Source organism: Anguilla anguilla, chromosome 2 (genome assembly GCF_013347855.1).
Source record: "Anguilla anguilla isolate fAngAng1 chromosome 2, fAngAng1.pri, whole genome shotgun sequence".
Taxonomy (NCBI): Eukaryota; Metazoa; Chordata; class Actinopteri; order Anguilliformes; family Anguillidae; genus Anguilla; species Anguilla anguilla.
Window position 1 is genome coordinate 68,371,214 of NC_049202.1, and position 21,313 is coordinate 68,392,526.

The 21,313-nt window shown below is 49.4% G+C and overlaps 1 protein-coding gene across 1 annotated transcript in view; it reads right to left on the bottom strand.

The window, feature by feature from the left end:
- LOC118220404 (myosin-10) overlaps positions 1-12,605 on the bottom strand; it is a 16,946-nt gene extending 4,341 nt beyond the window's left edge. Inside the window, exons 1-2 of the mRNA XM_035404264.1 lie at positions 12,335-12,605; positions 9,021-9,393 (exon numbers count right to left, since the gene is read on the bottom strand). Coding sequence (XP_035260155.1) covers positions 9,021-9,365 — 345 coding nt within the window. The 5' untranslated portion in view covers positions 9,366-9,393; positions 12,335-12,605. The remainder of the gene's footprint in view (positions 1-9,020; positions 9,394-12,334) is intronic.
- Between the last annotated feature and the right edge of the window lie 8,708 nt (positions 12,606-21,313).

The following is a 21,313-nucleotide window of genomic DNA, read 5'->3' on the forward strand; positions in this document are numbered from 1 at the left end:
TAAGGCTCACCGCCCCACTGAGTTCCTGCGCTGTAGAGCTCCCCCCTCCAGAGCAGCTCATTCCTCTCTAAAAACGCACACGGGCTCGCTACATGGTTTAGAGACGCGAGCAATTAGCGAGGCTAATCTGCGCTGTCCATTTGTCACCGAGGGGCCCAGGATACAGCAGCCCACAGCGCACGTGTGCCAGCACTGAGAGAGAGAGAGAGGGAGAGAGGGAGAGAGAGAGAGAGAGAGAGGGAGAGAGAGAGGGAGAGAGGGGGGGAGAGAGAGAGAGAGAGAGAGAGAGGGAGAGAGAGAGGGAGAGAGAGGGAAGCTGGAGTCACCACACTGCAGGCTGACTGAAGGGCTTCTGAAAGCTGTGTTCATGGCAGCAAACAGCAGTCAGTTCCTCTGTGAGCAGCATGCAGAAACACACACACACACACACACACACCACACAGCACACAGCACACACACACACACAGACAACACACACACACAGTGCAGGAGGGGGACAGCCACAGAGCTGAAACACGCTTTAGGTGACGCCCAGGCCGCACTGTCCCCCTCACTGCTGATTCCCCCGGCAGCCTTGGGCAGGGACCGCGCAGGACAGTGCCAGGGGCGGGGCCTGCTGCTGCTGCTGCTGCTGCTGCTGCGTATGCGATGTGGCAGGAAGAGAGCCGGGCACAGAACCAAACGCCCCCCCAACGCCAATCTGGGGGCCGAAATGCACCGCCCCCCCTGCAGCCTTGCTCCCCCCCACAGGCTTCCCTCATTGGCTGGAGCAGAGCGAGTCAGGCTCCCAGCTCCTCCCCCTCCCGTGTGCTTGGTTGAACTGCAGAGGCACATTCCTGTAATTATGCTGTCTGTGCTGAGCCTGGGTTAGGGGGGGGGGCCCAGGCCTTTTGGGGGGGGGGGGGCAGGGGGCAGCTAGCCCAGCCGCTGAGCTGGAGCAATGGCGGCCCGGCTCAGGCGTGCTTGGGGAGGGACAGGGGCCTGATAAGACCCCGCGGGGCTAAAACCCTCACCTCCCCGGCGCAGGTCCAGCTGGGGCGGGGCTCCCTGCCCCTCTCTGGAGGATCGGGCTCCTGGACCCTCCAGTGCTATTGCAGCCCAGTCATGCCACGCATGCAGACGGTGCAGCCCCTCTACCGCGGCTATAAAAAGCCACACATGCAGACGAGTGTAATGTGGCCCGCTTCCCCGCTTCCTCAATGAGAGGATCAGGCCTTTGTGTGTGGGGGGGGCAGTCCAGGCAAATGGGGCTTCCCCAGGGACGGTGGGGTGGGGGGGGCACCAAACAGGCTCGGCTGCTGCTGCTGCTGCTATTCCACATGCACACAAACACACACAGACACACCCATGCACACACACACACACGCATATGTGCACACATGCACACACCCATGCACACACGCACACACACGCACATCCATGCACACACACACACGCACACACCCGTGCACACACGCGCACACACACGCATGTGCGCACACACGCAGACACCCATGCACACACACGCACACACACGCACATCCATGCACACACACGCACATCCATGCACACACACACACGCACACATGCATATGCACACACACACAGACCCACATCCATGCACACACACACACACGTGCGCACACACAACCACACATACATGCATATGGGTGCACACACACACAGTGCTGGAATGCGCTCTGCGCTGGCTGGGGGCCAGAGGCACAAACAGCACTCTGAGGTTATGACAGAGGTCTGTTGTTCCAAAATCTCGTTAGGACACATTCAGCCGCTCTGGGGAACAATTCCAGATGTGAGCAGGGCAGGCAGGGCAGGCAGGAGAGCAGGGCAGGCAGGCAGGGCCAGAGAGCAGGCAGGAGAGCAGGGCAGGCAGGCAGGGCCAGAGAGCAGGCAGGAGAGCAGGGCAGGCAGGCAGGGCCAGAGAGCAGGCAGGAGAGCAGGGCAGGCAGGCAGGGCTGGAGAGCAGGCAGGGCTGGAGAGCAGGGCAGGGAGAGCAGGGCTGGAGAGCAGGCAGGAGAGCAGGGCAGGCAGGCAGGGCTGGAGAGCAGGCAGGGCTGGAGAGCAGGGCAGGGAGAGCAGGGCTGGAGAGCAGGCAGGAGAGCAGGGCAGGCAGGCAGGGCTGGAGAGCAGGCAGGGCTGGAGAGCAGGGCAGGGAGAGCAGGGCTGGAGAGCAGGCAGGAGAGCAGGGCAGGCAGGCAGGGCTGGAGAGCAGGCAGGGCTGGAGAGCAGGGCAGGGAGAGCAGGGCTGGAGAGCAGGCAGGAGAGCAGGGCAGGCAGGCAGGGCTGGAGAGCAGGCAGGGCTGGAGAGCAGGGCAGGGAGAGCAGGGCTGGAGAGCAGGCAGGAGAGCAGGGCAGGCAGGCAGGGCTGGAGAGCAGGCAGGGCTGGAGAGCAGGGCAGGGAGAGCAGGGCTGGAGAGCAGGCAGGAGAGCAGGGCAGGCAGGCAGGGCTGGAGAGCAGGCAGGGCTGGAGAGCAGGGCAGGGAGAGCAGGGCTGGAGAGCAGGCAGGAGAGCAGGGCAGGCAGGCAGGGCTGGAGAGCAGGCAGGGCTGGAGAGCAGGGCAGGGAGAGCAGGGCAGGCAGGCAGGGCTGGAGAGCAGGCAGGGGCAGAGAGCAGGCAGGAGAGCAGGGCAGGCAGGCAGGGCTGGAGAGCAGGCAGGGGCAGTCAGGCAGGCAGGGAGAGCCAGAGAGCGGGGATTAAGCCTGTGTCCCTGCAGACAGGCCTGAGTGAGCCTCCGCTGCACAGCCAGGCTCCGCTCATCACTGCCTCAAACACCGCCGCGCCGTGTCTGTGCTTTCAACTGTGGCTTAGGACACGCCCTCAGCCAGCTAGTCCTGACCCCATGTCAAAGAACAGAGAAGAAAACCACGTTAGTTATGGCAGAACGGGACGTGTAGATGGGACTGAGCCAGGACCGCTAACCGGACCGGAGCCACCCGAAGGCCCGAGTGCGGTAGCGTGAGCTCCGGAACGCGTGTTCCAGAACAACGTGTGTTCCAGAGCGGCGGGCGGGAGCTCTGGAGCGGCAGGAGCTCGGGGGCAGCCCCCGGCTCCTCTCCGCCGAGCTGAGAGCCAGGCTGGAGCACCAGCACCGGAGCAGGCCCCCGCATCGCTGGCGTTCGCCTCAGCCACGGCTGCAGCTCACTGCAGCCAGGGAGGCTACGGCTAACGCGCAGCGCCATCCCGCTCACTGCAGCCAGAGAGACTACGGCTAACGCACAGCGCCGTCCCGCTCACTGCAGCAGCATCCCCAGAACGGCCAGCTAGCGGCTGGGGGGAGCCCGCATCCCCAGAGCCCCCCCCCCCCGGAGAAAAGCCCTGGAAAACGCAAGCCCTGCAATTTAGACTCGATTCTCTTTATGCAGGCAATTAAAAGTCTACCCCCCCCTGCCCCCCCACCCCGTTTACGAGGGCGGATGGCTATAAATAAAGCGGCTCTCTTGTGAAAGTGGCGTTCCGGCTGGGCGGCGGCTGGGCGGCGGCCCGGGGTTTGTGGGCGGAGTCCAGCACAGCTCCGCCCACCCCGGCCCGCAGCGTAAGCGCCGGTCCGCTGGCCCAGGCCCCGGGCCCAGGCTGCGGTCGGGGGGGGAAAGGGAGTGATCTGGGTCCAAACACTCCAGACACACACGAGAGAAAAAAGATGAACCAGGGGGCGGAGACAAGCGCAGGCCATGTAAGACGACACTTTAAGAGACTGCGTTCGTCTCCTGGCAAAGAGTATCAGTGCGGCGGGGGCGGCGCGCGGGGGCGGGGGGGGGGGGGGGTTCGGTTATACAGCAAAGACTGTGGAAAAGAAGAGAGCGAGAGAGCGAGAACGTTCACAGCTGAAAGAGCCACGCAACAGGGCATGCTGGGTAAACTCTCTCTCTCTCACAGGCCCGGTCCCTCTGTGCGGTCCAGCCTGGTGGAGGAAACCGTAGAGGGAGGTGAAGAATTCGACAGCTGAGGGGGGGGGGGGGCGGGGGGGAGAGAAGGGGAACCAGCGGCGGCGGCGGCGGGCCTATCCCATCCCACCCCGGCCTCGGCTCGCGCTGGCGCACACAAGCGGGAATTAGTGCAACCCGCGTCTCGTCCCGCTCCCCCTGCATTAATAACGAGGCGCTGCCGTATCGCCTTACCCACACCCCCCGACCCCCTCCGGGGCCTCCCCGCCTCTCCGCCGGTGCTCCTCACTGCCACGCTTCAGGCTAATTAACATTCTCCAGCTCCGCAAAGATCCGTCCCTCGCGCGCGGAAGGAGGGCCCGCGGACAGGAAGTGAGTCGCCTGCCGGCTGCTCAGGACCGAGCTTAGGGCTTACTGTCAAGAGTACGTTCATTAAGATACCAACTTACAAGACACGACCATCCTGTCATAATACTTCCAGTGGAAGGCGTTTAACCTGCAGACTGAAGGGGTCAGGGGCGTTTAACTAGCAGAATACACCCCACAGGAGCAAACAGAAAGGGGTCATAGCTCACCTTAAATCCCCTTGCTAAGTCTGCCCTGGCAACATGCACATACAAGCACTTTAAAAACTACACTGCAACACTCTCTCTCTCTCCCTGTGCCCCCTCCTTTCTCTCTCCGCCACCTCCCTCCCTCTTTCTCTCTCTCTCTCCTCCCTACAGATGGACTGATTAAAGGAACAGAATCCTAGCCTTCATCTCTCGCTCAAGGACGAGACCATGATGCGCTACTGAAAGGAGAGCATCCGTGGCTGACCTCTGACCTCTGACCTCTTGTTTACTATAACCCCCTTCCTCAGATCTCCACCGGACGTCTCCAACAGGCGGGAGGGACAAACCCAGCCAGGCCCCCCAGGCCCCCAGGCCCCCAGGCCCCGGGCCTCAGCCCAGGATCCCTTAAAAAAAGACGCTGGACCCATTCAACCACACCACATGACATCAAAGCACACCTCCTTACATTTCATTGAGGGGGAAAAAAAACCCACTCGACTTTTTCAAAAGGCTGCAGTCGCTTAAAAGTAAAAAAGGCGGACGTTTGTTTGGCCTCCGAATTGTTTGGCCAAGTTCATGTTCGCACGCATTAACTGCCATTTGCATTTAAAACGTCCCCTGCTGGTGCCATGGCAATGCCATAGCAACGCAGCGCTTAATATATCGAGCATGCAGAAGACCACAAGGCAGCCTTGCGGACGGCAAATCCAGTAATGAGTGAAATGTGTGAGTTACTCTGGGCAACCGCTGAAAACCAATCACAGCAGGAGAACAGATCTGCCACCGGATGGGGATTTTAAACACACAGAGGCATACCATAATAACCCTGCTTGTGCGCAATTTCCTCAGCTAAAGCGACACTACAATGATTTCTGCAGCAGAAAGCCAATTACAGTATGCTTCTCTGTATGGTCTTTTAGGGGGGCTGGGAAGTATTGGGTTTTAAATGTTAAACACTGATAAGCAATTTAAAACCCACAGACTAAAGATAAAACCTTGCCTTGCTGAACAATTAAAATGGTCCCAGGTTAACTGCAGAAGTATGCTTCACACTGTAGGCGAGGATGTCCAATTTCTTTTCATTTTTAAATATAGCGAAAGGTTAAAGAAGCTGACTCATTAACCATTTTATCAGACTTGTCAGCAGTGACATAACAGCAGTACGTGGGACGGTGTACAGATAAGTGATTGTCCAGATGAGGATGTATATGAATATTGCAGATACACAGAGAAGGCATTCCAAGTTTAATGGCCAACAGACTGACTTTAGAAAGGAGGCCATATATTTGGGGACAAGACAGAAATGCCTCATGTTAGCCAAAATGGTGTCATACTGGGTCACCTGCATCAGCGGGGAACATGGCTTTGTTGTGGGCCTGTGGCTAATAAGCTGTCAATATAAACATAGATATAAGAGTATAACAGCAAAAAGCCATCGTAAAGTGCAAAAAAAAAATTTTTTTTAAAGACTGGTTTCAATGGTCAAAGCAAAAAAAAGAATAATCTTTGGAGACGGCCTCAAACATGTTCCATCTAAAGAATAAATAAAGGCTGACAGTAGCTAAAGATGACGCAGCCAAGGACTAACAGTAACTAACAGTCCATATGGCAACCGTATTTTATATACTCAGAGGTTTCATGTAATTCTATCTGCTACCAGTTAATTGCCTTGCGCAGGCAGCAGACAGAAATAAAGTTGATAATTTAAAGGACAAATTAGCTGACATTCTGGGTTTAACAAACCATTAATGAGAGGTCAATACTCAAACACTTTTACACAAAGTTGAAATTTGATTTGTTAACTTCCCAGGTTCAATGCAGCTGCTATTCTGTACCCGTAACGATTCCCATAGAATACTGAAAATGGCACATGAAGGCCAATATGGACCAGACTCCCAAACGATACTTCACAGAGCCCTTCATTTCAATGGGAAATCACTGGGTCTGCCTGTTGAACGGGGTGGCTAATAATAACAGTATGACACTTCCAGAGCCTTCTACACTTGCCCCAACTGGCTGACCACCCACTATGACAACACCCAGAGGACCAAGTTATCGTGATGTTCAATGGAAAGGCTTTCCCCAAACACACACAAGCGCGCACACACACATACACACACCATTTCAATCAGAAAGTCCATAGCAGTAACTCACTTCCAGTGATACTGTTCTAAAGACGTACATTACATCACTCAAACTGAAATGGAGAGGAGTATCAGCGGTGAAGTGAGTCATTCAGGAACCATCTCCACTGCATTGCAACGATTCTCACGACTCCATATCACCACTGTTACAAGCTCTCCTCATGACAAGCACTTTTAAAAAAACAACTGCCGATATTCTACATCCCCCATAATGTCAGGTTTAGTGCGCATAATGTGTGAGAAAGAAAGGGAATGAGAGAAAGAAAGATAGAGGAGATGGGGAGATAGAGAGAAAGTGAGAGAGGAGTGGGAGAGAGAGAGAGAGAGAGAGGAGAGGGAGAGAGAGAGAAAGTGAGAGAGAGAAAATGAGAGAGAGGAGAGGGAGAGAGAGAATGAGAGAGAGAAAATGAGAAAAAGAGAGAGCAAACAGAGGGAGAAGGGGAAAACAAGGGGGGGCCTGGGCATCAAGTTATTTTTTAATTAAGAATCTGTTTCGAGCCCGCGGCCTAAGAATGCAGGCTATGCAGACAGCTGTGCTGATCTGCTGAGACAAAGGGCCAGTTATAGCGCTACAGCTAGCCTGCTATGACTCAGCAGCAGCCTCCCCCCCCCCGTTTCTGACAGGGGCGCAATCCCCCCCGCCTGGCCCCCAGCCGGCAAGCACATGGCCGGGGCCTGCAGGGAGGCCTGGGGGGGGGCGTTCTCCCAGCACATCACACCCCCCCTCCCTCCGCACGCAGCTGGGCTGGGAGTGGCCTGCCTAATTAGAGGATGCTAATGACGGTCTGGCCGTCTCTCAGAGAGGAGCCCCGGGTTCACAGCCAGTGGTAAGCGTGAAGGTGCACAGGAAGCTGACAGCACGCTGCGCCGTAGCCAAGCAACGCAGCCGGGCAGAGCCAAAATGGCTGGTTGAGCAATCCTCAAAAAATACCATGGCCAGTTTCAGCTTTTTTACAAATACAGCTAGAGATACGTTTGGCCATTACAAAGGCAGTCGAGTGGAGAGTGGAGGAAAAAAAGCTAAAACTGCTGCGGTTTTTAAAATGGAGACAGGCTGTTTGACTAGCCCCAGGGGAGCGAGACTTCAGCTCCGCGGCGGTGGGAGGAGGACAGCCGAGGAACGAAGCCCGAAATCCTCTCCTCTTTGAACCGCTCGTTTTTAGGCACGCGCGGTTTTTAAAACAAGCCCGCCGGAGACTGGACGGAATGTGCCGGGGTGGAAGGCCAACCTTCTAATCCGCGACATGGCTCAGGAGGTAAGAGCGCTTGTCTGGCAGTCGGAGGGTTGCCGGTTCGATCCCCCCACCCTGGGGGCGTGTCAAAGCGTCCCTGAGCAAGACACCTAACACCTAATTGCTCCCAACGAGCTGATTGGTACCTTGCATGGCAGCCTTTCACCGTTGGTGTGTGTGAGTGTGTGTGTGAATGGGTGAATGAGAGGCATCAATTGTAAAGCGCTTTGGATAACAGTGCTATATAAATGCAGTCCGTTTACCATTTAATCCAACACATCATCGCCCGATGTCATTCGCAACACAGTTCCAAACATCATCAGCCTGGAAGAGAGAAACACACAGCGCCGCCCGCGCATGCCCGCAGGGTCCCCATCTTCCCCGAAATCCCGAAGGAAAGACCCGAAATAACCCAAACCGCACCGCTCCCCCAGTCTCAGGCGACCGCCGACCTAAATACTATTCCAGGAATACGTGTCACAAACTGGGTCAAGATCACAAGAGGCCCTTATTATCTGGGACGCCGTTAAATGATTAATACCAGCGGCGAGATCTCGCTGTGTCTCGGACGTCACCGGCGGTGGCTCCCCTGGACCGTACCGCTTTTGGCTCGTCCCCCGGCTGCAGTGCGGCACGGGCAGCAGCGCTGGAGGACGGGTAGCGGTGCTACACGCCGCGCGTGTGTGAGGCGTGAGGTCTAGGGGAGGGGCAGCGGGGTGAGCTTTGAAGGAGGCAGCGAACCCGTCGAGCACAGCTCACTGCAGAGCAGCGGGGAGGCGGAGCGAGGGAGAGGCACAGACAGCCAAAAACCCACCAATCAGAGAGGAATCAGAATGCAAAGAGAATACGAATTTGTCAAAAATTCCTGTGAAAATGTGTGTTTTCCTAAGACGACCCGCGACACACGTCTCATTGACAAAAGCGGGACGCATGAGGATTCAGGAAGAGTGGGATGCAGTTGGTGCAGTTTCAAAGCTGGGCCAACCTGCACCGCATGCAAGGGCAGCTTAGCCAGTGCACCCTCAGCATGCCGGAGCCCCTCCCTCATAACCCCACAACCAATCCCCTTGTGAGGAGAACCACGCCCACTTTTACACCTGTCTGCCTAGGGGGCGGGGTGGGGTGGGGTGGGGTGGGGCGGGGCGGGGCAGGGCGGGGTGGGGTTGGGTTTTGGGGCGGGGCGGGGTGGGGCGGGGCGGGGCACTCACGTAGATGAGGCCGGAGTAGTACCGGTCCTTCAGGTTGTGCAGGACCGAGGCCTCGTTCAGGCAGGTGAGCTCGGCCATGTCCTCCACCTTGCTGAACTTGGGCGGGTTCATCTTCTGCACGTCGTCCTTGTTGACCGTGGCCTTCTTGCCGTTCTCGGCCAGCTCCACCAGCACCTCGTCGCCCCGCTCCTCGCGGACGCTGGCCGCCTCGAACCCGTGCCGCTCCGACGGGATCCACACCAGCTTCTTGGCCGTCCAGTCGGCCTGCGTGGCCGGGTTGTACACGACCGCCCGGTCCACGAAGAGGTACCGCTCCGGGTCCTCCGGCCCGCTCCGCTGCGCCATCTCCGGATACCAGAGCAGGACAGGTCACCTGGAGAGAGAGGGAGGGAGGGAGGGAGGGGGGAGGGAGAGAACAAGAGAAAGGGGGGGGGGGGGGGGGGGGGGGGGCGAGGGGGGGAGAGAGAGAGTAAACCAGCAGCTCCTTTCATACAGCTTGAGCTGTCTTTCAACTAGCGCACGCACGCACACACACATACACACGCGCGCGAAATTAATACATAAAAACCACCACAGGCAGGAAACGTTATTACAACTTTTTCTCTAAATCAGATTCTGTCCATGATATGGTCTACTGCTGTTATTTCACTGTCATTCATGCCGGAGCGCTTCATGTCCCCCTCCTGATTTTGGCCCCCCGCCTGATTTTGGCCCCCCTCCTGCTTTATGTCCCCCTCCTGATTTTGGCCCCCCTCCTGCTTTATGTCCCCCTCCTGATTTTGGCCCCCCTCCTGCTTTATGTCCCCCTCCTGATTTTGGCCCCCCTCCTGCCTGCGTATGGTTGCACGACGGCTTTTCGTGACTGGGCAGGTACAGAATTGACCAATGAAACGTGCTATGTCAAAGAAAATCTTCAGCCTTTGCTCCTGACAATAATACAATTTAAATATCCATATGTTGGGCACCATTTTCACACAATCCAAAAACACATAGAAAGGAAAAAAAAAAGGTTCATGTCTGCCAACACTGGAACTACGAGAAATAAATGAAAAGAAAACCACTTAAAAGAGAGGAAGGTGTGGTGTGTGAACAAAATGACATGCCAGTAACAGGCAGTGGCGGATTTCCCACACTGCCTCTCTATGACTAAGCAGAATGACAGATTGCTGGTCATCCAGGACAGCATCCTCACAAATCTCTAAGCAAACAGCTGTCAGGCCAGCTCTGATTCAAACCTTTGCCATCCCAGAGACAAGCGCACAGCCACAAACACAATTCTCTAATGCAAAAAAGAGGACCCGCTCAATGACCAAGAAAATCTGTACACAGCACAGTATATATACATAGTTTTGACTCCTGTAAACCATCTGTAAATAACCACTGATAAGGACTAATTGAGCATATTTCCTCTTGCACTTCTGAAAACCCACAAGATTTTCAGATAAGTGTGATGCCATGGGGAAGGGGTGGGGTGGGGTGGGGTGGGGGGGGGGGGGGTGAGGTGGTGGGTGGTTAAGCACTGAATCCTGCAGCCCTAAATTTAATGTCCTGGCTTACACAGAGAACTTCAGCAATGTGTGCCATTTGATCATAGTATCAGAAAAACACTCTAACTAATACAAACACTGTACAATATTGAAACCTAACACCACACAAGTACTAATTTGATACATTAACTGCTGTACATCAGTTATAGCACCGTAAAGGAGGTTGCTTATTATAATCCAACAGGCGCCACGCACCTGTTCACACTTAACAAAGAAAAGTATTTGTTAGGGGTTGCTAGGGCGGGTTACTGAAAACATTTGCGGCACAAATTGAATCACCATAAATATATATATCGTAATATTGTTTTATGTTCTCAGATTTTTATTTAGTCGTTTTTATACCGGTCCGGACTTTTAAAAATTAGATTTTTTAAACTGCTACTTTTATGCCCGGACTAATCTATAACGGTGCCGAAAACCTTGCTTCCCCTAATTATACAGCTGGCTAGTCGAGACAAAACTACGGTAAATTGATTATGCTTCTATGCTGCAAATACCGAGGCGCGGAACAGCGCGCTTCTGTGACATAGCGCGAGACTACACTCCTGACACGCGCACACACTGCATTGGAACATCTTCAGACGCGTCTAGAGTATATCAACTGTCATGCAGAAATACCGCAGCGAGTGATCGCCAAATATATAACTCGCATAGCAAACTAAGACGCGAGCGGTTCATTACGTTCTCGGAATCTCCAAATGTAATGTTATACGTCATGTCATCTAGCAATAATGATGCCCATTTACATTCGAGAAGGATGAGTGCGCGCACGGGAAAGGGAAACTTTCGGGAAGCCTGTCCTCTATCATCCTTCTCAAGTAACTAGCGGACAAGCTATACATATGTGAGCTCATTATCATGCATTTGTGTTCATGACGAGGTGCGTGTTAAGACATAACGCCAGTGTCTGCTTTGCTGCACGGCATTAATCCAGCAACAACAGTGGCTAGCTGTCTACCTTAGGCAAGCAAAAAAAAAATAACGGTCTCGTCTGCGCTGGACTGAGCTGGCACCGTGGCTAGTAATACACAGCAACACAATTCAAAAGTGGGTCAGACTACTGCATGTAAAGTTCGCAGTACAGTAGCTATGCAGTACCGTTATAGTATAGCGCAATACGCCAATGATGTTAACATTAGGTGCGTCTCTCCTCGCCGGTTAGCTGGCTAGCTAACTGCGTCTGAACTGCAACGATGGTGATGTGCGCGCAGATCCACCCAGCCACGAACTGCCAAATTGTCGCCGGGAAAACATGCTCGATATAGTTTTGTTACCAGATACACACACGGGGTATACATGCAGACGCCCAGCTAGCATACAGAAACATACAACAGGATAATTATTCGTTCAGTCAGGTTTTGTGTTGCAATACGCAGTCAAGTCATGACATTGGCGCTAACGTTAGCTACGTGGTGCGCCCTACTAACACAGCAAGCCAGCTAGCTATGTGGGTGGGTGACTGGCTCGAACCAACTTCAGAAGATGAGAACTCATACTCAGAAATTTCAAATCCACCACGTTATAGTTTCAATACAACTCAAGACAGTAACACACTTTAATTTTAAATATCACCAATTAAAGAAAGCTAATATATGTAGAAAGCTAACGAGCTAACTGGCTACATAGATAGCCTGCTGATGCTAGTGGTCCTCTGTCGTTGAACAGTAGCTTGCTAAATATCCAGCCAGCCAGCCAGCCACAAATAATCCGTTAGTTAGCCAGGCATTTCTCAGAAGATGACAAATATAATACATTTTCACAACCTACCTGGTACAGTGAAAAAGCTTCAGAAACTAAAAACAAATAACTCGTTAACCCACTCAATTCGACTGTATTCTAGTTATTGTAAAAATCCTGCCTCTGTTCCCTTCTCGCCGTTTCTGCACCAAATATACACCCCCACCGCCAGACGCCTTCTCAACCGAACCAAGTAGACCGGTTTGCTATTCCCGCCTCTCCTGCGGATTGTGTGCACACCCCCTGATCAAAGATAAAATACGATTGGGATTTACGCCACACAGTCACAACCAGGCCACACGTCTATTGGTTTAAGCCCCCACCTCCCCTCAATAAAACGGCCCCAATTATTGACGGTACATTCTCCACTCTTGTTCCACCTGCCGGTAGGATATTGTCTTGCAGCCTATAGGGTTTGACGGTCGCTTTTGAAGAAATGAACAACAACCACTGGTCAACGGCATGCCTATCAAATACAATGCGCACATTCCTTCTCTCCAGCAATTTTGGTTGCACCAGAATGGTCATTGTATGAGATGAGACAGCACGTGAAGAGGCGTTTATGTAGTTGCTTGCTAAATAAGATTGAGTATGTATCCGTTGGATATTCTATCATGTTTCACGAAATTCACTCTTTATAGTAATCAAAACTGTGAACTAGATTGCATTTAGAATGTTTTTAATCCTTTTACCATTAAATGATGTGTACCTATTTTTTGGCCGCTTTAAACTGGGGTGACATAATTATTTAGGATTTTCAGTACATGGTTGTATAACGCCATCTAGAACAGCGGTTCACAACCCCTGTGTATGACAGTTTTCGTTCCAACCACAAACCCAGAAGTTAAACAAGCGATTAATTTTTCTTTACTTGGTGCTTTCGTGTTTAGAGGGATTATTTACCCTCTTAAACCACATTATGTCAGAAATGGCTACGCATGTCATGAAGAATAAATGTCCCATGTTCACATTGTACTATATTGCAAACAATTTCATTAAAAGGTGAAAAAATGCAATTATTTGTAATATAGTGCAATAAGCACAATTAAAACATCAGGCATTTATTTATGGCATGCATAACTATTTCTGACATTTCTGTGGCTTAAGAGTGTAAATAATCACTCTAAAGCACCTAATTAAGAAAAATGTACATCTTTTGAAAAATCTGGGATTGGTGTTATGGTTGGAATGAAAACCAGCACACGCAGTGGTCCAACCAGGACTGAGGTTGGGAAGCACTGCTCCAGAAGTTTAGAACAGGAAGCAACCATCAGTTCAAGTAAAGCAGCAGGCTCATTATTTCATTTGAATAAATACACATACAGTATACTCTGTATATTACTTTATGTTTTGCAGTTTGGAGTTCTATAATGTTAATACATGGCAAAATTTGTCAATATATCTAAAAAGTAAATACAAATGCCAAATCACTTTCACATGTGTTCAAAAAACTGTACAATATTGATTATGCTAAATGATTGTAATGTATTGAATCTATTTACTCAGTTTACACAGACCCAAAAAAGACAATCTAAAGCATTTAATGTATTTAAATAATCCAGTAATCATTAAAATGCAGTATCTTACCAAAGAAAACAATAACATCATAGAACATTCTGGTACTATCCCCTTATCATTTTCTACCCAGTTAAGTCACAGAATGAAATTTTATCGATGTTATCATATGACATTAATTTAATAGTTATGCACTCTATGCGTTTTAAGTTTGTTTTGGAGGATGCATTAACGCGTGCCACAAAACAAACAAGGATTGGTTAATAACTTGTTAAAACAAGCACTGAACTGTCCAGACCTACGATGCAACTCACTTCCGCAGACACATTTTAGCTGGCACTACCTGCGCATGCATCCCACAAAACGTCCCTCAAAGGTCATCAGTGAGTGAGTGAGTGAGTGACCACAATTTGCCATGCATAGCCCACCGTGCAGGGAAAAAGAATAGTAAATGGCAATACCTTTTTTTGACAGCAGAGGTCAGTACAGTATCACAAAAAAACTGAAAATAACCAATACCTATCTTCATTAAGCAGCACTGTACCATAAAGTGAGTATGAGTAAAATATACAGATGCCAAATATTCTTATTTTCATTACTAATTTTAACTTATGACTCTGTACACGGCACACATTTTCATCCATACATCCATCCATTATCTATTCCCACTTATTCCTGAGCAGGGTCGCAGGGGATGCTGGAGCCCATCCCAGCCTGCATTGGGCGAGAGGCAGGAATACACCCTGAACAGGTGCCAATCTATCACAGAACACACACACCATTCACTCACACACTCATACCTATGGGCAATTTAGAGTCTGCAATTAACCTACCTGCATGTCTTTGGACTGTGGGAGGAGACCGGCGTGCCCAGAGGAAACCCACGCGGACACAGGGAGAGCATGCAAACTCCACACAGAAAGGATTTGAACCCAGGACCTTCTTCTTCTACACCGATAGAGGACCTTTTCACCTTAATGGAGATGTTACTCTGTTAGAGTACTTAGACTCTGTTAGAGTTGCATTGACACTGAGGGTTTTACTAATATAGCTCAGTCTGAACAAAATCAATATGGTAATTTTGTCAAGATTGTGTTAGTCAAAGGTTTTCTACCAGCTCAAACAATAATTACACAGAAAGATATTTTGCCACTGTTTAAAAATAAGTAAATTATAGTGCAAGCAATTTATTCTATTGTTCAATCAGTTTCATTACCTGACATTGTTCTCGTTTTTTTTTTTTAAACAATTTATTACAAATACAAAAAAATATATAACCTGCAATAAAAAATTGCAGGTTAGGCAGTATATTGTTGATGAAAGTGTGAAAAAAAATTGAATCCCAAGCTTGCACAACTAGAAAAAAAGAAGTATTGTTTCATGATTTGTCAAAATAATGCATCAATGACATGTAACACCTCAAATATCGAGCTTAAAATTTTTATTTTTGTATTGAATGTTCATTGTGATACTATGTACTGAATGGGAAGCGTGTAATAGCAACCAGAAAGCCAGAAACAGTACGCTGTTCGCACGCTTTAATAATAAATAAAGGCCCATTTCACTGAGCATCAAATTGATTGAGCAATTTGGGAGGTGGGTAAATCTGTTCAGATTCGCCGGCAGGATGTCTCATACTTTGAAGCTGTATCAGCGGAAGAATTTCCGTCATGTTTTGCTGCTGGTGAACGAGTGAGTTATGCTGTGTGCTGTAGGTGCGTCTATATGGGGAAAACAGACCCTGTATCTGGGAGAATTATGAGAGCAATCCCTTGGACTTGGATCTCTCTCTCTCTCTCTCTCTCTCTCTCTCTCCCTCGCTCCCTCTATTCCGAAAGAATGACGCAAAAGGGGGATGACTCATCTGGTCTCGCAGGATGAGACATTTTCTCAGTGCCGCGGCCCCACTGTCAGCCGGGCTGCGTCAGTGACTCTGACAGAGTGCGTCGTCCTTAAATCCATACGGCGGATCCCTTATAAAAAAAAAAAACTAAAAAAAACTCCATTCTCAGGGCCACCCGTCGCCATCTCCCCTCCTTCCTCTATTAATCCGGTGCTGCACCTGATCTCAGCCCCCTGGTGTGCCTCCATCTCCCTCACACTGACTGACTGGAACAGGTCCACACAGAGGAGAGTGTGCCTCCATCTCCCTCACACTGACTGACTGGAACAGGTCCACACAGAGGAGAGTGTGCCTCCATCTCCCTCACACTGACTGACTGGAACAGGTCCACACAGAGGAGAGTGTGCCTCCATCTCCCTCACACTGACTGACTGGAACAGGTCCACACAGAGGAGAGTGTGCCTCCATCTCCCTCACACTGACTGACTGGAACAGGTCCACACAGAGGAGAGTGTGCCTCCATCTCCCTCACACTGACTGACTGGAACAGGTCCACACAGAGGAGAGTGTGCCTCCATCTCCCTCACACTGACTGACTGGAACAGGTCCACACAGAGGAGAGTGTGCCTCCATCTCCCTCACACTGACTGACTGGAACAGGTTCACGCAGCGGGGGAAGTGCTGGTCCCTTCATTCTTCGCAAAAGCACAGGACCGCAGGATGGAGTCTGTAGATCGGAGAGATTTCTCCTTAACTGAGTTCATCTCAAGTAAGGCATGGATTGTGAAGTCCACAACTCTGGCTTTTAATGCCAACGATTTGGTTTGTTGTCTGGAAGATATGTTGGTCCATCTGGAGGACGAGGACGTTTTATGTCTCTTTTTATCCCTCCCGTGTTGTTTTTTTCTCTTATAAGTTCTTATGAGAGCAATTATGTCGTTTATCGAAGTAATTACATCTACGAGAGCACTTCCCATTAGGGCAGTGACTCACTGCGCTGAGAGAGGCAGCTGACTGGGCGCTGATGGCTGGGACTGTTCCCTGACAAGGAGAGAGGCCTTAGAACAGAGCGTGCTACTGCTGCGTCCAAAACATGAAAAATGCACAGCAGCTGGTTCTGAGACTCAAAGCTGGATTGAGAACAAGAAGCCTGCCTGTCTGCCTGTTGTGGTGTATGAAAGCGCTCTGATTTTTAAAAAAAATAAAGTAAAATATATATATATAGCTTGAACATCGTGTAGTTAGCAGAGGCTATTACTCATGCAGGCAAAAAAAAATTACCTTTTCAAAAAGAATCACTGCGCTGTCAGTGGCACTGGACAGCATCCAGGCAGAATTTCGGGTTTGCAGAGTGGGCTGTTTATGGTCATTGTTGCCGATCAACATGGTAAACCACGAGCCACACTACCTGAAATGCGATAGACATTACATTACAGGCATTTAGCGGACGCTCTTATCCAGAGCGACTTACACAACTTTTTACATAGCATTTTTACATTTACATTTTACATTTACATTTTACATTGTATCCATGTATACAGCTGGATATATACTGAAGCAATTTCGGTTAAGTACCTTGCTCAAGGGTACAACAGCAGTGTCCTACCCGGGAATCGAACCTGCGACCTTTTGGTTACAAGGCCAGTTCCTTACCCACTGTTCTACACTCCATCCTTATAGACAAACGATTAACTTGCACTTGGAAATTCATTGTTTAGCTTTGGCTTTAATGAGTTTTGTTTAACCGGAAGAGTTACGCTTTAAAGGGGATTTGTGGATCAGCGAAGTGTTGAATGGTAGTTGATTGTCACGGCAACACAGGTTTTGATAGTTTAAATATGTAATGCTATCTCACAACCTGCTGATAAAGATATGAAGATATAAAGATTTTGTAGACTGCTCCACTTGAAGCGTAGTTTGGCTTGAAGTGCTTTCTCTAACCCATAAGAACCCACGGTGTCACAGGTGGCACAAACACTTTAAATATTCTGGAAAGTTCCTTATACAGCTTTATCCTTGATTTTAACTCATGAAGTCCCTAAGTGACATATACTGAAGTATATAGTAGTATTTCAAAAAAATAAATCCAGAAATGTGTTCCATGTGGTCCATTTGGTCTGTTTTATATCCCCCATAATTTTCCTTTAAGGAGAAATGGCGGGTTCTTATGGGCTAAGCTAACTGAAATGCTTTGCCTGTGTTAAAATTAGTAATACATCACATGAAAATATCCATAAGGAGCCAGTCAGCAAGCTGATGTGTAGTCATGACATACTTGGCTCGGGTACGAGAGGGAGGACAGGCTCTAAGCTCGAAACACTGCATAGTCTGAAAAGCACCACCAGTAGCAGTACAGTGTCTCTGGCTTTCCTTGGTTAATATTGAGTTCTGTGAGCATTTAGTATAAATTAAAGCGTCACAGTGCCTGCTGAATTGCCATCTGGGATTCGCTGGAATGGGAGCACAAGAGTGCCCTATGATTTTTTAAAAAGTCTCCCACAGAAGGACTTCATACTTTAATTATACTTATAGAATAATATATTCTTCAATGTATGAAAAGTCTTTTAATTAAAGTGTCCATATGTATATCTGAGCTGATTTTGCTGTACTATAGCTGTCAGTCACTGCAACCTGACTGATTATTTTTTATTCACTTGCAATGCTGCGGTTTCTATGTGTAGCATTTAGAATGTGATGGCATACATATTTATCACCATGAAAACATTGCAAACACAAGACCTCACAGGTATTGTGCAGTGGTGCTAAAATTGGCGCTTACAATTACTGGGAAACTATTTGTATTTCATGCCGGAACTACAGTGTATGCATGAATTCTGAAGTATTTCCAACTTCAAAGAACGAGAAAATAACCCTGTCTTCCTGTTGAGGTCAGCAGTATTCTTCCAGCCGATGTTTATGTATTGCTTGATGTTTATGTATTGCTCTGCCTGCTTGAAGGACTTGTTATGCTGCCGGGCCCTACATTAAATATACATTTAAACTTTTCCTTTCAAGGAAAAAGGAAACAGAACCGCATCAAAAGGCAACCCGAAAGGCAACTCAAAAGGACAAGAAACAAAAAAAAAAACAAGAAGAATGATTTACTGGATTCCTTTGTTGCCGTCCCCCCGCTGTGAGCAGCCAGCAAAGCTTCCGAAGCGTTTCTCTGCCGCTCCTGCCAGAACTCTAATGACCCGCAGCCTTGGCAGGAGCTTCAGAGGGCCGGAGCAGAGCACGTGTGGACTGCCTGCCTGCCTGTGTGCGTGAGGTGCGTCTAATGAGGTCTATTTATCAATCTGTCTGTCTGTCTGTCTGCCTGTCCGTGTGCGTGAGGTCTGTCTAATGAGGTCTATTTATCAATCTGTCTGTCTGTATGTCTGTCCGTCTGCTTGCCTGCCTGCTTGCCTGTCTGTCTGTCCGCTTGTCTGCCTGCCTGCCGGCCTGTCTGTCTGTCTGCCTGCCTGCCTGCCTGTCTGTCTGTCCACTTTTCTGCCTGCCTGCCGGCCTGTCTGCCTGTCTGTCTGTCTGCCTGCCTGCCTGCCTGTCTGTCTGTCCTTTACGTACTGTAGCAAGACAGAAAACAGTACATAGACACAAACTGATTACACACAGACAGAGAACATCCATCCATCCATCCATTATCTATACCCACTTATCCTAGACAGGGTTGCGGGGTTGCTTGAGCCTATCCCAGCGTGCATTGGGTGAGAGGCAGAAACAGACAGAGAACAATTTCTTACAATTTTTTCAAGAGAAAGTTCATAAAATATTATTTCAATACAGAAAATATGTAATATATACTACATAATACATACACAAATGTACACAGTATTCTGTAAGCATTGTTTACCATAATTAGCATGTGTACTAACTTTACACAGTGCATCGAAAGTGTGAGTTACATCTAATTATGGCATTACAGGAACAAAGTGAACAAGTTAAATGGAGGGATGGAAACAGAGAAAGAGAGATAATGAGAGAGCGAAAGAGAGATAGAGGTTAGAGGGAGAGAACAAACATGTAAGACAGAGATATTGTGTGAGTGTGTGTGATGTTCATGGATAATGAGACAGAGAAACCTTTGTGAAATTAAGACCTCTCATTTACAGGGGGACCGTTGGAGCCTAAGGTTAGCGCTCGGGCAAAGACACCAATTATCTCATGCGTCTCTTACGCGTGATAATTACAGCATGCGTCTGCCAGGGTTCCTCGTGGCTTCCAGCTGCCGCAACTCGTACCAGAGGCACGGTCTCCACCCATTGATACTGCACAGGGCAGGCAGGCACAACCAGGGTGTCACAGCGACCAGTGACCCGCGCGCGAGACCAGTGCTCTCGCCAAATAATCAGCTTAGAATGCATCCTCCCAAAAAACAAGGATTACATTTTGTCTGGAATTTTTTTTTTAAAAAGTCACCCTGTAACTGCTGTAGTTGCCTGGCAAACACCCAGGATGCTTCAGGAATAAGTAAAAACAGAGCTCTTTGAATTTTTCAAAGAATCACATAATTTGAGAAGGCATTCATTTAGTCTGATACAACCATTGTCTCATTTAGACGTTGCGACGCTTCAAAGCAGGAGCCTTGATCCACTGTAAAGCCACAGGGAAAGTAATCTCACCCTCCTTCCACCATTCATAAACACACGCGCGCACACACACACACACACACACACACAGTAGTAGAAACAAGTGATCTCACTCTCCCTCCAACACTGACAATGTGTGTGTGCGCGCGCGCACGTGCGTGTGTGTATGAGTGTGTGTGTGGATGTGTGTGTGCACACGAGTGTGTGTGTGTGCCCACGAGTGTGCGTGTGTGTGTGTTTGTTTGTGTGTGTGTGCGCGTGTGTGTGTATTTGTGTATGTGTGTGTGTGCGCGCGCACGTGCGTGTGTGTATGAGTGTGTGTGTGTGCATGTGTGTGTGCACGAGTGTGTGTGTGTGTGTGTGTTTGTGTGTGTGTGTGTGCGCATGAGTGTGCGCGCGCGTGTGTGTGTGTGTGTGTGTATTTGTGTATGTGTGTGCGCGCGCACGCGTGTGTGCATGCATGCATTAAGCCTGTATGTATTTCTCAGCCCCTGGAACTGGGGTTATGCGCTCCTGTTTTCCATATCTGTTGTGTAATCAGATGTCACATGAGGCTAATGAGAGATTCTCAGGGATCGTTGCCAGTCCAGTCACAGAGAATTCTCTCGCAGGGTTTTCTGGGTGTGTCATCACAGTGCTGCAAGTGGCACAGACGTTATCATCTGTACTGCATAAACTGGTCCCTCTTAATTGTTGCCTCTCACAATAGTTTCCCATTATAGCATGCAGTGATTAATATTACCAGAACTGTCCCATTGTTAGGTGAACCCAGCCTCATAAACACAATGTTGGTACATTCACATCAAAATATATACAAATATTTTCACCTTTGTGTATTTCATTTAATTTGGGATTTTTAACTGTAATATAATAATAATAATAATAATATAGTGTTCAGTATATTTATAAAAATGAGATCAATTTGTAACACATAAATGCATTCTGTACTGTCAGGCAAGGCTAGGCATGTGTATGTGTGTCAATCACTTTCTCTTTTTGTAATTATGTGTACATGGGCCATTGAAAGGCTGCTATGAAACAAATTTCACCCTTGACTGGCCAAGG